Raw genomic sequence first — 15,674 nt, 5'->3', positions numbered from 1 at the left:
TTCTCACACCTGTAGTTGTAAATATAAAGGACTGCAATATTGTATATTGTGTGTTTTTTACATTTGAGTTACAGACTTTATATAAACTCATGAGTGGTGTTTTTTGTTTTACATACCTTGGCCAGCTTGGCATTCTGGTCTTCAAGCAAAAGTATATCTTCTTCCATTTTCTTAAGCTTAGACTCTGTGGTTACTTTTTCGAGCTGAAGTTTCTGTCGAGCACCTTCTTCCTCCTCCAGCTGTTCTTCTAAATCCTAATATGCAAGGAGAAAAACAGATTTCACCTCATTTGCAAGGTTACACATCCTTTCCCTGAGTATAAACAATGAACATAAAAAGGTTGGTTTCTGGGTCCAGTGTCGGACTGGCCCACCAGGATACCAGGAAAACTCCTGGGGGGCCCAGGTGTCAGTGGGCCCTTTTGCTTGTAACCATTTGGTCATTCTCTATTTCTTTATGGGAAAAAAGGCTTAATAATGGAAGAATAGAGTATAGTAAGTAGATATAAAATACTAAGAGAATAAAGAGGTTGAGTGAGGAGAGGAGGAATAATAGTTTGGAAAGTGGGCCCAAAGTATAGGGTTTGCTGGTGGGCCCACAGTTTAAGGTTTTCTGGTGGGCCACTGGCATCCCAGTCCAAAACTGTCTGGGTCATGCTGTACTTAAGCACGGAGCTGCCATAAACAGCAGATATAGCGATGCCTTACATTACCTGTATATGTTGATGCATCTTTTTCTTCTCATTCTGTAGCTGCAGGGTACGTTCTTCCTCCTCTTCCACACGAGCCTCCAAGTCATGCAAAATCTCTTCCAGTTCCTGCTTTTTGGATGCAAGTCTGGAGCGCATTTCCTCAGCTTCGGCAAAAAGCTCTGTCTCTGCTTGTAACTGCTCAGCCAAGATGCCCTTCTCTTCTATCAACTGATAAAGTGAAAATGATTCTAATATTTATTCAAAACAATAGGGACATAATAAGCCTGTCTGTAACGACTCTCATCTCTGTACTTTGAGGTGGTAAGCACCTCATTTCAAGGGTAACCTTCCAGCACCAGTTTTGAAACACAAAGCATGCTGCTGTTCATTACTGATTCTGAAATAGTGGTGATTTGTCCATACCATGGAGAAAACAACAAAACAGCCACGGCTGCAGGGATGAAAACTTTGAAAAACCGACTGCTCTTTGTAAACCACCCAAGGTATGCCACCCTAACCCACACCACAAAAACAGAAAGTGGATCACACACTCTATATCCAAAACAAAAGTTTTTATTTGCCAAAAGGTTACAAAATAGTATCTGCCCTACGTGTTTCAACCGCAAAAGTAGTCTTCCTCAGTGGCACATAAGTAAAAATAAAGTGAATAAAGGCCCCAACCCATACCTGCTGGTATTTGTTAGCCATTTCCTTCAGCTCTGTCTCAGCCTTCACTTGGGTGTCTTTCACCTTTTGCAGTTCTACAACCTTTGCTTGCATGACCTCATCCTGCCGGGTCACTTGCAGTAATGGCTTGACCTGCAAATAGTTAAACATCGTATTATACAATGAAACTGATGTTCAATATAATATATGGTTAGAGATCTGCAGGGAACGTTATACACTGATCCACTGATAACCAGTATAAAGCACACAAAACATTTGCAAAGCACATCATCACAACACTCACCCACATTATCCACAGATCCCCAGTAAAATGTATGGCTAGAAATCTGCTGCCAGCATCATGAACTGACAGATATTATTCATTGATCCCCCCAGTATAACATACAGCTGGTAATGTGTAGTAACATCATACACTGACCCACAATATCTGCTGATCCTAATTATAACTAGAAATTATAGATAGAAATTGGCAGTGACTCATGTCATGCACTGATACCTAGTGAAACTATAGCTCGAAAAAATCCTCTTTGTCAGTGAAGAGGTGAGATGGGATATATCATTAACTATTAACCTGGTAGGACCCTGCACATGCTGAGGGGAAACATAAGGGTGATGGCACACCGGACGTGTTGTTGCCATGTTAAATCTCCGCCAGTGTCAGCAATTCCGGCAATTACAAAATACAAAAGTGTTACCATTTTACCACCAGCAATACTCACTAATGCAAATAAAAAGGTATCTTCAGACCTTTCATTACCTGCACTTGAGGAGCAGATTTATCAAAGTGATAATTTAGGACTCGCCACATAAATCTCACTCACTTTCTATTCATTCCTATGGGATTTTTAAAATCATATTTATCAAATTGTGACCTCCACTGATAAATATGATTCTAAAAATCCCATAGGAATGAATAGAACTTTCTGTGGTAAACTCTAATCTCACATTTTGATAAATCTGCCCCTTAATGTCCAGTGCGCCATCACCCTCACAGTAATGCATTTTTCCATTTGCACAAACAGAGCAAACAGAATAACACAAAAAAGATCATCCACCTTGGTAAACAGCCTCCACCACTGCCAGTTTCTGAGCTTGAGGTAGGCTGCACAGTTCCGCTGTACCACTTTCAGAGCGCCCATCTGTTGCTGTTTCTTAAAAAATGCTCTAAAACAGGAAGGAAGGGAACAGTAATTAGTCTGATTATTCTGCCACAGAAGTGATTTATAAATTTATAATACATTTTTTTTATTTTCTTATTCCCAGTGGTTCCTAAACTGCGAAGCTTGACTTTTCTCACTGAATTTCTATTCTGGGGTTAGCCGGTTTTATATGAATGCATTAAATGGGCACATATACTGTATAAGGGGTCAGCTACTTATCAAATATACCCCCTACAACTGGGAAGATACTGACAGCCAACCATAGGGCAACAAAAAGTGAACATCTAGTTCAAGGAGACATTTTACTGATGTCTAAGGAGCTTGTATACTGTCCCATTCCTTTCCCTGTGGGAAATCAGGTATGTGATTGTAAACAGTCACCACTAATAGATGTAATAACATATCTTTAACCATATGTGATACCAGGCCCAGACTGGCCATCTGTGAATTCGGGCAAATGCCCGTAGTGTAAATGGGCCGCACAGGCCTCTCTGTACAGCCTGCTGTCCCAATACTGTAGAAGTAATGAGGCTGTTGTTGCTGACAAATACACTAGATGTCGCTTATGACTGCAGCTCCTCTCCACTAAGTGTCAGCACTTCTGGAACCTGTAACTGCATTTTTACAGGTATCTGTTTCTGAGCGTGCAATCTTTATTTCATTCCTCCCTGGTACTCCCTTTTCTCAGCTTATTGCTGTGTTTGCTGAAAATTTTTAGCAGCCAATATCTGTTAAAGACTAGAAAGCTGATTTTACTGTTGATCCTAAAAATATTCATCCCTGGGTCTGGGCCTGTGATTACTGTTGAACTTCAACTTCCACCATTACAGCAAAATTGTAGGGTAACATGCAGATCTTCAGGGGAAATTAACATTTTTGTGTACTGACTATGTTGCCACTTATAAAGATACTTAGTCACAATTTTGCTGAACATTATTTTCTGCCCCTTTATGGCGGTACCCCTCTACTTTATGATAATCTTGTCATATTTGTCAGTCCCCGTCAGACTTTACAGATATAGAAAAGAAATCTTTGCTAAGCTAAGCTAATACGCTAATTTCCTTTAGCAAATACATGTATAGATCAGCAAAGATCTGATTGGTTGCTATGGGCAAAATCACTGGTGATATTTGTCGCTATTGTTATTAAATACACCCCTTAGTGCAGATGTATACATCTGGGCTGTTTCAGCTTTTCTTTGCCAGGGCTGCTTTTAACTCCAAGTCCAGCACTGCGTGATACTATGAATAAGGATTTATAAGACCTGTAGTAGTTGCAAAACCTTTTGGATGGCATCAGTCGATTCCCATTTATCTGCCACTACTCAGAGACTTTCAGAACAAGAAAATGGTTCCTCACCTCCGGGCCAGGTAACCCCGAGCAGCGGCTTGGAAAAATACAATAATGTCAGTGATCTTTAGATCTCTTTCCTCTTCCAAATGTGCCAACACTCCAGCTCGGAAGAATATTTTACTTTGTCCTATGCGGAACAGGTTAGGGTCAAGCTCCAAAGCTCTGATCTGAATGAACAAAAAAAATACAGAATTCACTTGATTAACTACACTTTTCATCACTTAGCCAGCAAGATAACTCTACAGAGGGACCAGGTTTGTGCCTACAATATTTTTGGGTTGTGTGTTTGTATCTTTTCAAGTGATTGCATCATTGTGTTGCATCCAATGCCCGAGTGGGTAGGTTTGGCCAAAAGAGCTTGGAACAAAGTCTGCAGTGTGGATGAGACCCCTGGCACATGCAGAAGTGGCCAAGCTGTACTTACCATAATTGCACAGGCTTGCTTGCCATCCATGAATCCTTTGGGAATGGCATTCGGGGTCAGGATCTCATATCTGAAATCAGAGACAAAAGGGGAAGCATTCGCTTGAAATTAAAGGTACGTTTTTATTATACAGTAGATTCTGTCACTTTTTTTTTAAAGTTCCTTTTAATTTTCTCTATATAGAAAAGCCTGCTGCACATACAGTACTTCAAAATTTCTTATGTTCATATAAATAAATGCATAAATGCAAAGAAGCAACATTTGTGCTTATGATAAATTCAAATCTTAGAATAATCCAAGGAATCTGGATTAATAAAGGAAAGTATGACTACATACCAACAGGTGAAAGACTCTCCAGGGTAGACATAAGACACAAGGTATACAAATATTCCACCATATTGGACAGCATTATAAACACAACCAAGAGGCCTTCTATAATTTAGATGTCTTTTATACATACCTTTGCCTAAATTCTTGGAATACAATTCGATTTGGGAAGCCCTGTCTGCAAATACGGATACCCTCCAAGACACCATTACAGCGGAGCTGGTCAAGTACAAGGTGAGGCTCCAGCTTTCCAGCCTAATCGCCAAAAATATAAATCATATTACACAGCAGCAGACAAAAATGTGAATTGTGCCTGTATATTACTACCCATAGCTTCTCAGCCCTACTGTCTACTTGAAACACAACCCAAAACTGGTAGTGACATTTATATGATAATATGATAATTATTACAGAGACATAGATACATTACAGAGACAGGGGGCATACCAATAGCTATTAATGCAATATACACAGTAATAAAACACTCAAATGTGTCTATATGGGAAAATAACCAGTATGTAAGCTATTATAATATAGTTATACCAATCTGTAAATTATAACTCCTGAGTGGCTAAGAATAGGACAATCTATTAACTTAAACTTGAGCTACCCCTTTAAAATATACAGCAGGGGGTTCATTATGCTATACAATTATTTCCTTAGGGATGAAATGAGAGAAAAAGGGACCTGTGGGCTTTGGTCCCCTTCTGAATATGTGAATGGAAATTACCTGTAACTCACCGACTATGATGCTCTCAGTTGGAGTTCAACTGAAAGGTTTCACCTTTACTAAAAAATATTCCAAGACTGGTTGAGCAGTACAATATTTTTCTACTTTTTTTGCACCCAGTTATTAAACCTATAGGAGAGGTTTATGTGTAGGCACTGCACATAAAAAAAATCAGTTATATAGGTTTAGATTACCTTCTTCTCATGATTGGGGATGATGCACCGTACAAAGTTGGGGTTGGTGTTTCTCAGAGTAGACATGAGCTTGGACAGGGACTCTTTGTAGAGCTGGCCCACTGTGCGGAACATACCCTTCTTGGTCTTGTATGACGAGCCAAAAGACATCTCTCCCATTCCACTCACTTGGTCTAGGCCCACAATCCGATCCACTACATATAAGGAAGAAGCAGTTTGAGAAAAGAGCAAGCAATAAATGTTGAACTTGGAAACTAGATTGCAAGCTTTATGTTGCAGAGATTCATTACCTCATATTTGCCTTATCTCATGTCTGCATGTTTATGCTTGCCTTCTGTATTTCTGATAGTTGTAAAGAACACTGCACTGAGGTGGTGCAGTACACACATAAGGTACATACACACAGTAAAACATACAGTAATTGCTGAAAAATTATCTTTTATTATTTTTATTATTAAGCAAACCTGCATCCTCTTTCTGTAAAACCTGTCTAATCATACAGAAACAGAACAACTCCACACAGTGTACCTAGTTAAATAAAACCATGACCCACCAGACCTCACTTAGTCTTAAGCTCACGCAACCAAGATATAGGGAAAAATAAATGACATTATATACAATGTAATATGATAAGAGGGTATTGACATTACCAGGCCATCTGTACTGCATAGAAAATAAAGAATTGGATAATTTGATTTAATAAGGCAACCATGGAAGGACTGGCCTGCTAAAGTACTAGAGGAAGTTACTGTGGGGCCCAGGCATTACTAATTTCCACTGCAGGTCTATATGACACCTATTACATTTAGCATTTTCTACATTTTGTGAGACCTCAGTTTCAGATTGTCTCGCTAGTAGGCCCATTGTGATACTGAAGCACAGCAGCCGTGATGGCAAAGCTTGCGTTGTAAAATTTTCTGTTGAGCCCACTTCCCTTCCATACTCTTTTCAAAATGCCCCCTTCCCAATATACATTAAATCATCAGCTATTACTTTATTGAAGTGCAAGATGGTGAAACATTTACTAGCTGCCTGCACACGAGACCACTGTATCTCAAAGTCATTAGTTCTTCATTTTCCCATTACAGGGGTGGTTCTCCTTTATTTTAACTTTAAGTATGTAATAGAATGGCCTATTCTTAGCCAGTTTTCAATTAATCGTCCTTATCTAAAGTAAAGATGAGTAGGAGGCATGTATATAATGGCAAAGTGAAGGAACTCAACTACCGTATGTGTCTGCACAATTCACTTTTCTCACAAGGGCCTGAAAGGCATTAAGGATGATGGTATCAAGGAGAGTGTGCTGCAATTCTGCACTCGGGTTACAATAGTAGAGGAATGGCTGTGTGCAATGTTATTTAATTCCTGCACCTGTATAGTCCACTCTGTCATCAGGATTACTGTTTTATAACCCATTGTTCTACACATGGAAGACTAGAATTATTAATTCACTGCACAACATGCTTCACACTCTATAGGCATGCAATAGCAGCCGCCGGAAAAGAACAGAAAACAGCAAACTCGTGCTCTCTTTTCTGCAAACTATTCAAAAATGTCCATAGGGACGCGGCTCCAGTAGAAAGTCAGATGGAAGCTGATGGAAAGAGCATAACGATGTTGGCAGCAAACAGGAGTTTAAAAGAGATCTCAATGATATATTATACAGCTATTTGTAAATGCAATTGCAATTAGAAGCAGTAGTTTGGCCCTTTATGCGCTACTGGTTCAGTTCTGACTATTGAAACAATGTAGCAAAAGCCAGCTGTCCTCCAGCCAAGACTCCCGTTTCCGTTATGCCTTGCATGCTTCCTCGCAGGCTGCCAATCAGTCGCTAAGATTCATAACCAGCAGTGCAGAGATTTGAAAGGATGCAGACAAATACTGCGTTCAGTAGCATTTACATTTACAAATAACTATAAAGCCACTTGAAAATGTTGAGAATTACATTTTCAGTCATTATGCATCTAGCAGTTGTAGTGACCCTAGCTGTAGTAAGGGAGAACTTGCAGCAGATGCCAGAACAAAAAGAGCTGCTGAGCTAAGGGTTGGAAATGCTACTTCTACCATATACCTAATGTAGGCAAAGGCAGGCTACATTTTTATACTGCAATACAAATACAGATTAGTAGAAATATAATTTTTTTAAACCAGCTGAATTACACATATGTACCCACTGCAGGTGGCAAGGGGATCAGTATCTAAGCATTTGCAACAACGAGTATGACTGCAGCTGTATTGAAAAGTAAGCCCCATTAAAGGGGTTGTTCACCTTTAAATTAACTTTTTGTATGGTGCAGAGAGTGATATTCTGATATTCCAATTGGTTTTCATTTTTTATTATTTTTGTTTTTGAGTTATTTAGCTTTTTATTCAGCAGCTTTCCAGGTTGCAATATCAGCAATCTGGTTGCCAGGGTCCAAATTACCCTAGCCACCATGCACTGATTTGAATAAGAGATTGTAATATGAATGAGAGAGGCCTGAATAGAAAGATGAATAATAAAAAGTAGCAATAACATTAAATTTGTAGCCTTACAGAGCAGTTAGTTGTTAGATGGGGTCAGTGACCCCCTTTCCCATTGAAAGCTGGAAAGACTCAGAAGAAGGCAAATAATTCAAAACTATAGAAAATAAATAATGAAGACCAACTGAAAGATTATTTAGAATTGGCCATTCTACAACATACTAAAAGTTAACTTAAGATGAACCATCCCTTAAATGTTTCTTTAGCAAATGATGCTGAGAATATAAGCACATTCCATTTGGCAATACCTATGATACAGTCATACACATCCAAGCATAGAACTTCGAAGCCCATCCAGTTCCAAAATTTCTCTTAATGAGCCCCGTAGTGTCATTCAAGGTATTTAATAATTAATAATTGAAAACTGAATTAATAATTGAAAATTGAATTAATAATTGAAACTGCTACCTACCACACACATACAGTGCTTTAAATTTACGTCAAATTAGTGTAGAATAGCACAAGCAAGGACAGTAGGGGAGCTGGTGCACCACCTGACCGTGTAGTATTTAAGGGGAACTAAAATTCAAGAAAGCATTAGAAATGCTATATGTTGTAGGCTTCTGTTCCAGCCCAAGGCAACTACTATCCTTTAGCAGGGAAGATCTGTTGCTCTGAATATACCCCAATTAGCTGGCTGTCTTCTTTTCTGATGGTTCACACATTCTGGGCTGCAGTTAACAGAGCTTTGATGCAGATTGGGTCTGGACTGAGATTCAAAATAGGCCCTGGCATTTCAGGTACACAGAGGCCAAAACAGTCCCCACCCAGCTCACTAAATAGTGATTGTCTATGGCTTCTTACTGCAGCCCCTCTGACATTTGCCAGACCTACATATTGCTGGGCCTGGGGCTCACTTTCAGTATACTGTATATATATACAATATATAAAATTTGTGATACAAGGCACCAACTGAGCATATGTGTGTCACTCTGAAAGCATGGATCATTACTGCTATAGAGCTGCTGACATTCTGGGCTGCTACAGTTAGTTAAGTCTATAGAATACAGAGTCGTTGTCCATATTTTATTTTGGGCTTTAATCGTCCATTAGTAATTAACTACAATTAATAGTCATACTGAACTATATCAGCTTTATAGATTCCATAATTTTCGATACACGTTGTTTTCTACAGCTTAATGAGAAAGTCACTTATGTACATTAAGCAGTATGAATTTCTTGATGAATGTAGCATGCCTTTACTATCTGTATGGAGAGCAAAGCTGGTAGTGACAGACAGAATTGATACAAACACAGTGTGAGCTAGCGTCTCACTGGTTGATCTACAGCATGCTCGGAGTGCATCAGTGCTGTTGGGGAATGGCACTAAAAGAAGACAATAGGAGTAACCTACTTTCACCAGGACCCTGTGGCAGAACAGCGTAGTTGTCAAAGAAATAAACCGCCTGTATATTCTGGATATCTGAAGAAATACGCCATGGCAAGGGAGGGTTGGGAAGTTGCGTTTGATGTGGGATTGGCACATTTTGCAAAAAATTAAAATAAAAAAAGACAGTGGGTTGTTGGGAAAAATAAGTGCAGAACATAGACAGAGAGCATTTGATTGGCAAGGTGTTGAGGGTTCCGATACAAAAATGGTAGGTATGGAAGGAAATAAATGTTATACAATTGCAGGGTTTGTAAAGGAAGGAGAGAAAAAAAAGGAAATGTTGGGATTGTTAAGAATAAATATAGTGAAATATGAGTTGTTTTAGGCATCGGGGAAAGGGGGGAAGCAAAGCAAAAAGAGAGGAATAAATATTATATTGGGCAGGTCAGAGAAGAGATTAAAGATTAATGCAAAAGCAAGTTGCAGTGGCTGTAGATTTATATATATAGTAATTAGCATAGGCTCAGTTTAACAATTATACACGCAGTAACTGGAAATAACAAATAATGTCATCCACAAGAGACTCCTTGTTAGTAAAGCCTAATTCAAAATGCAGTTTACTTACTAGCCTTTAGCTCCCCAGCTGTTGCTAACACCAGCTTTCAGGATTCAACGGCTGGCTAGGGTTCATGGGAGTAAAAAATACTAAAAGGGAGCTTGATACTGTGATCTAAGTCATCCCTAGACTTACTAAAGAGCTATTCGCTTCTAGATCTGACCGTTGCTGTCTTGTCCTTTATATCTTAAACTCTAAGGGCTCTTACTGACGAGCGGTTGAAGCTGCGGCTGAATGCAGAAAAACGGAACGCAGGGGAGCGCAGGAATAGACGCATTTAGCTTTTTTCAATGGGGCTGTACTCACACAGACGTGTGTAGGCGCCGAACGCAGGTTGAGACGCAACATGCTGCATTTTTTCCTGCGTTCGGCGCCTACCAGTGTGAGTACAGCCCCATGAAAAAAGCTAAATGCGTCTATTCCTGCGCTCCCCTGCTGGCTAAATGCAGAAAAATTGAACGCAGGGGAGCGCAGCTTCAACCGCTCGTCAGTAAGAGCCCTTAGGGTCATTGTCTTTTTTTAATCTACCTTTCTCTTTGCCCTTTCCTCCTGCTTTATTTACCCAAGCTTCAAGTTGTCTCTGGATAAGCTTGTAGCTTCTCAGCCTGTTTGGACACATCCTTCCTTAACCAACCCGTAGCAATTCCGCAGTGTTTTAATTGCCTTAAAATAACCCAGTGGGCATTTCCATGTGCCAGTACAGAATCCCTCTCAAACTATGACAGTATAACTGGCCTTTTAAAACAAATTTCATAACATAGAATATGCCATTGGCTGTAGACAAACCAGATTGTATCTAAGTATAATTCAAGACTACACTTCTACTCTGATTATCTACAAGTGGGTTCCTGATATTCTGACCAATCTACTTCCCCCATGATATTTTAAAATATATTATAATGTAACTTGTGTAATATACAACTTAATAGTGAGGTGAACTTATGAAATCTCCGATTTTTTGACTATCTTACCATCTTTCCAAAGCTCGGCAGTAAACTTGTCAGTGCTCTGGTGCAGAAGGGTGGCCACATTGTCATTTAGTGGATCCATGTTTTTCATCAGCCATTCATCTGCTTTGTAATCCACCTGTAAAGTGCAACACACACTCAGTTTTACTGTTAAAATAAAGGAAGCATTAGGGGAACATTAGTTTCAATACAAAGTGCACATTAATAATACAGCATTCAAGTCAATGAATTATTAAGGGAAAAGTAAGACTTGCACATTTATTTTGGGTACCTACAATAAAATACTGATTTTAAGTGGTAGCACAAAGCAAATACAGAATTACAGAGTAATACAGAAATACAAAATTTGCAGTATACAGAAGTTTGATGAGACATACTACAAATAATTTTAAAGGTCAAAGAATTCCTCTCACTCCATGAAGAAAATTGCCAACATTTTATTATACCATAAGGAGGCTCAGATACAATCATTTTCATAAACGCTCCATCACGCAGGTATCTCCTTCCTCTTGTCTTTTTGACACTTAGTTCTTAATCTTTAATGTAAATGTACTTTTTACCCCTTTTTATTCTATTAATGTATTGTTCTGCTGTATGGTGCTGCATACATAAGTAGCACTATATAAATAAAAATATACATACAATACCCCAGAGCCCTCACAACATTGCTTACCTTCCCAGCATAATGAATGATGCACAAATCAGCCTTGTCACGCAGCTGTCTGGGTTTCTGGAACTTTGGATGATTTCCCAATTCCTGGATAACCTTTTCAACAAAACTCTTATCAGTGGCTTTGGGGAACCAGCACTCCTCATCCAGCAGGGACAGGACGCCTGGAGGATTTGCCTGGCAAAATAAAGGAAATAATGAAATACTAATAAAAAAGAAACACAGTACCGGTAAATAGTTTTAGTTACATACTTATATAGCAGCCAAAGCACAATACACACAGATGCAAGCTAATGCCATTACTATGTGGCTATTTTCAGATTTTTAATATAGTTGCATGTTTTTAATATAGTTGCAAGTAAAATCAAGTCTGTGCTAAAATCAAAGTGGTCTGAAGTGAGCTCCATATTTTTTATGAGATCACTGAAATCTTCAGTCATATACTGTTACTACTAGTATGCCAGGTATAACCCTTGAGGAACTAATCCCACTGACAGTGGGTGAGTTTTTCAACCGAATAGGCAATGGATGCTGGGACTCCACCTTCCATTGAGGGAGCTGCACAGATTCTCTTTAAAGCAGAGCAATTTGAAGTTCCAGAATACATAACTTCAAATGTAAAAAGGTGATGAAGGGGTTGAGTAACTCTTCCAGCCTAAGGAGAGTGGGAACGGTCCCTGCGAGCCAGATTTTCATTGTTTCCTCTCAGTCTGAGGAATCATATATGCCTGTGTAAAATATTAATTTTTATTTTTGTCAGTTCAGATAGTGTTTAAGAACCTTTTTTTACCTAAGCCCAACTGAATGATCTCATTTCAAAAAGGGGCACATTTTTTTCTCTTTAACTCATGGGACAGCTATAGCCATATTTTCCTCACCGGTCTCTCAATGAGGTCAATACAGGGTTGTAGATCCAGTCCAAAGTCAATAAAGTTCCACTCAATGCCCTCACGCTGATACTCCTCCTGCTCCAGAACGAACATTGTATGGTTGAAAAGTTGCTGAAGCTTCTCATTTGTGTAATTGATGCATAGCTGTTCAAAGGAGTTCAGCTGAAGGAGAAAATTTGATAGGTCTGTTAGTAAAATTGAATAGGTCTGTTGGTAAGATCTTTTTATTTAGGGCAGAGACACACGGTCAGATTCTGGGAGATTAGTCGCCCAGTGACAAATCTATTCTTCTTCAGGGCATCTCATCTCCCCGAACTGCATTCCCGCAGGCTAGAATGTAAATTGCCGACGGGATGGCACACGGAGCGCTTTGTTTTCTGAAGTCACCCGAAGTTTCCTGGTAAGGCAACTTCAGGTGACTTTGGAAAACGAAGCGCTCCGAGTGCCATCCCGCCGGCAATTTACATTCTAGCCAGCAGGAAGGCAGTGGAGGCAGTTCAGGGAGATTAGTCACCCCGAAGAAGAGGAGATTTGTCCCCGGCCAACTAATCTCCCCAGATCTGACAGCTGTCTCTGCCCTTAGGCATAGTTTCTAATGGAGAAGCTTAATAGTTAGCCTGCATTGTCTTCATAGCATTATTATTTATATTTGTTCTGCAATTTTTTTCCTGCACAACATATACAGATGTTGACTGACTACACAGTATATTATAGTTTTACCAGTATTGCAGACCCAATGATGAATTTGCTGCTTTACAAATTAGGAAGACACTTTTGACAGTTCAAGACCCACACTAAAGGACAGGCAGCAAATAATTCTTTATTCCCTTATAACCCCCATATAAGTATGGGTTGAAAGTCACACAGGAGGGATATTGTGGATATTCTGATGATCAGGATACAATCAGATAAACAAACTGTTTAGCAGAAGGGTCGTGACATTTACCTCAAAAATTTCAAAGCCAGCAATATCCAGGATGCCTATGAAAGAGGCGCCTTGCCTTTTGGTCCTGTCCAGGGCCTTGTTAATGCGATGAACCAACCAGCGGAACAGTCTTTCATACAGAGCTTTTGCAAGGGCTTCCACAGCAAAGTCAGCCTGGCAAAGGCCAAAACAGAAATCAGGATTCTATGCCATACCTCTACAAATAAATGGTGTTCTTCTAAAGCAGTACTGTTCAGGATTTTAAATGTTGTGGGTTCGTTATTCCTCATACCACATATTCCAGTGCTGTATTGCATTAAAACGACAATAATATACAAAAAAAAGTTTATGGAGCCCATGAACAGCATGGGAGCCATACAAATCTCATGGGGGATCACAAGGCAAGGGAGTCTCGTGTTGGACAGCCCTGCTCTACGTATTACTGTCCTACCCATTAAAAGTTGTTTTAGGTTTTTAGCAGGTTGTCAATTTGTTTCATCAGTATTACATTTATATTAGCAATTGACTGCAGATACACATGCTGATTCAATGACTGCCTGCCTAAAAGATGAGACCAAAGATTTTATCTTAGATCAAGTTTCATAATTTTAAAACAGAATATAAAATATAGGTGTCAATACTGTTCTACCTGCAGCCGTAGTTAAACAGCAGTTCTCACTATCCCTGGCAACTTTTTATTTTGTCTGGACATGCTTGATTTAATACACTCATTCTCCTTTTAACTTTAACTCGGTATTCCATTTTTTTTTAAGTTTCTCACCTGTTCTTTAGTCTGAGCCTTTTGGACATAATCACGGCCAACTTTAATCCTTGGCATCAGGATGGCACGGGAAAACTCTGTGACATTGAGTCCCAAGAGGTGGCACAGTTTCTGAGCAGCTACATATGGACAGTGACAAATAGAAGAATGAAAGTTTGTCTTGAAAAATGAAATAACATTAAATCTGCTGGGATACTGAGTTATTGTAAACCTTGCAAAATAAATATACATGCACTCCTGCAGCCGTGACAATTGAGGTAAAAGTAGTAGCTTTATTCCATCATGTTAAAAGTAGGACGCTACTTTTAACATGATGGAATAAAGCTACTACTTTTACCTCAATTGTCACGGCTGCAGGAGTGCGTGTATATTTATTTTTCGAGGATTGGTTTCGCCTAAACTACGGGTTCGGGGCACGGCACCCGGACCATTTGACAAACTTGGTGAGTGACAAGCATTGCTGAATTTCTACCGTATTTGAAATAGAATTGTTCCTCTTCAAGTGAAGGGCATGGGGTTTGGACACTAGAATTACCTAGTGGTTGCCTGCTTTTTTGTTGGTGGTTTTTTGTTCATGAGCTTCATGCCCGTTTTATTTGAAGTGTTTAAACATCCAACAATTTAAAAGCAAGCCTATAGGCCATTAATCAGTTAGTCCATTTAGAGATTTGAGCCAGCAATCCGTTTTTGTGCATGTAAACCTCGCAAAATACTCTGTGGCTACTTAAATTAAGGCTGTGCCCACATTAGTACTTTTGTTCAAGTTGTGTGGTGTCCTAAACTCCTAAAATGTGCTACTAACAAGAGTCGAAATGTAAGCACAAACAATCAAAACAAGAACCTAATTGTGCAGGTACAGGATCTGTAGTCCAGTTTAGCCAACCTTGCTTATAATGCTTATTTGCCCCTATAATCTGCACATACAACTCAACTGAAACATAAATAAGTCCAATAAAATACTAATAAATGATGAGCAGTGAGGATGATACTCCCAGAAACTTTTGACACTCAGGTCACACAAACATGTTATAATTCCAATTTTTGGAAGAGGAAAAGAAAAAAATGTATTGACAACAGTAAGGGAACAGCAACTCTAACTTCACAAAAGTAATGAAACTTTACCTGTGTTATCTGGCATAGACGCTTGATCTGTATTTCTTTCTTTCCTGAAAACTATATTACCAAACTGCATAACTGCTGACACCATTTTCAGCATTGCTGTGAGGAATAAGGAAAAATATGGTCATATTTCAGTGATTAAAATACTTGTTGATAATCACTCACTGATTTACAGTCAGCTTATTTATGAAAATATGTATTTCTCAATAATCACATATGTGTGTGTGTGATAATGGGCCATAACTGATATAAAATATGTTGGGCAGAAGCCTAATGTGTGCTGCAA

The 15,674-nt window shown here is 39.2% G+C and overlaps 1 protein-coding gene across 7 annotated transcripts in view; it reads right to left on the bottom strand.

Moving 5' to 3' along the window:
* LOC108696665 (myosin-10) overlaps positions 1 to 15,674 on the bottom strand; it is a 114,552-nt gene that overhangs the window by 26,951 nt on the left and 71,927 nt on the right. For 4 of the 7 annotated variants that reach the window (XM_041569488.1, XM_018226222.2, XM_041569489.1 and 1 more), the window contains 14 exons: positions 15,392 to 15,487; positions 14,270 to 14,388; positions 13,510 to 13,662; positions 12,552 to 12,725; positions 11,677 to 11,850; positions 11,007 to 11,121; positions 5,567 to 5,760; positions 4,776 to 4,897; positions 4,316 to 4,385; positions 3,898 to 4,058; positions 2,434 to 2,542; positions 1,379 to 1,510; positions 713 to 919; positions 117 to 254 (listed from right to left, as the gene is read on the bottom strand). In XM_041569488.1, the coding sequence (XP_041425422.1) occupies positions 117 to 254; positions 713 to 919; positions 1,379 to 1,510; positions 2,434 to 2,542; positions 3,898 to 4,058; positions 4,316 to 4,385; positions 4,776 to 4,897; positions 5,567 to 5,760; positions 11,007 to 11,121; positions 11,677 to 11,850; positions 12,552 to 12,725; positions 13,510 to 13,662; positions 14,270 to 14,388; positions 15,392 to 15,487 (1,964 nt within the window). Of the gene's footprint in view, positions 1 to 116; positions 255 to 712; positions 920 to 1,378; positions 1,511 to 2,433; positions 2,543 to 3,897; positions 4,059 to 4,315; positions 4,386 to 4,775; positions 4,898 to 5,566; positions 5,761 to 9,443; positions 9,513 to 11,006; positions 11,122 to 11,676; positions 11,851 to 12,551; positions 12,726 to 13,509; positions 13,663 to 14,269; positions 14,389 to 15,391; positions 15,488 to 15,674 lie in introns of all 7 variants that reach the window. The other 3 variants (XM_041569485.1, XM_041569486.1, XM_041569487.1) reach the window with 1 other exon arrangement.

Source organism: Xenopus laevis, chromosome 7L, assembly GCF_017654675.1.
Source record: "Xenopus laevis strain J_2021 chromosome 7L, Xenopus_laevis_v10.1, whole genome shotgun sequence".
NCBI lineage: Eukaryota > Metazoa > Chordata > Amphibia > Anura > Pipidae > Xenopus > Xenopus laevis.
Note: the sequence above shows the minus strand (reverse complement) of the source record. Positions and strands in the feature narration are given on the sequence as shown.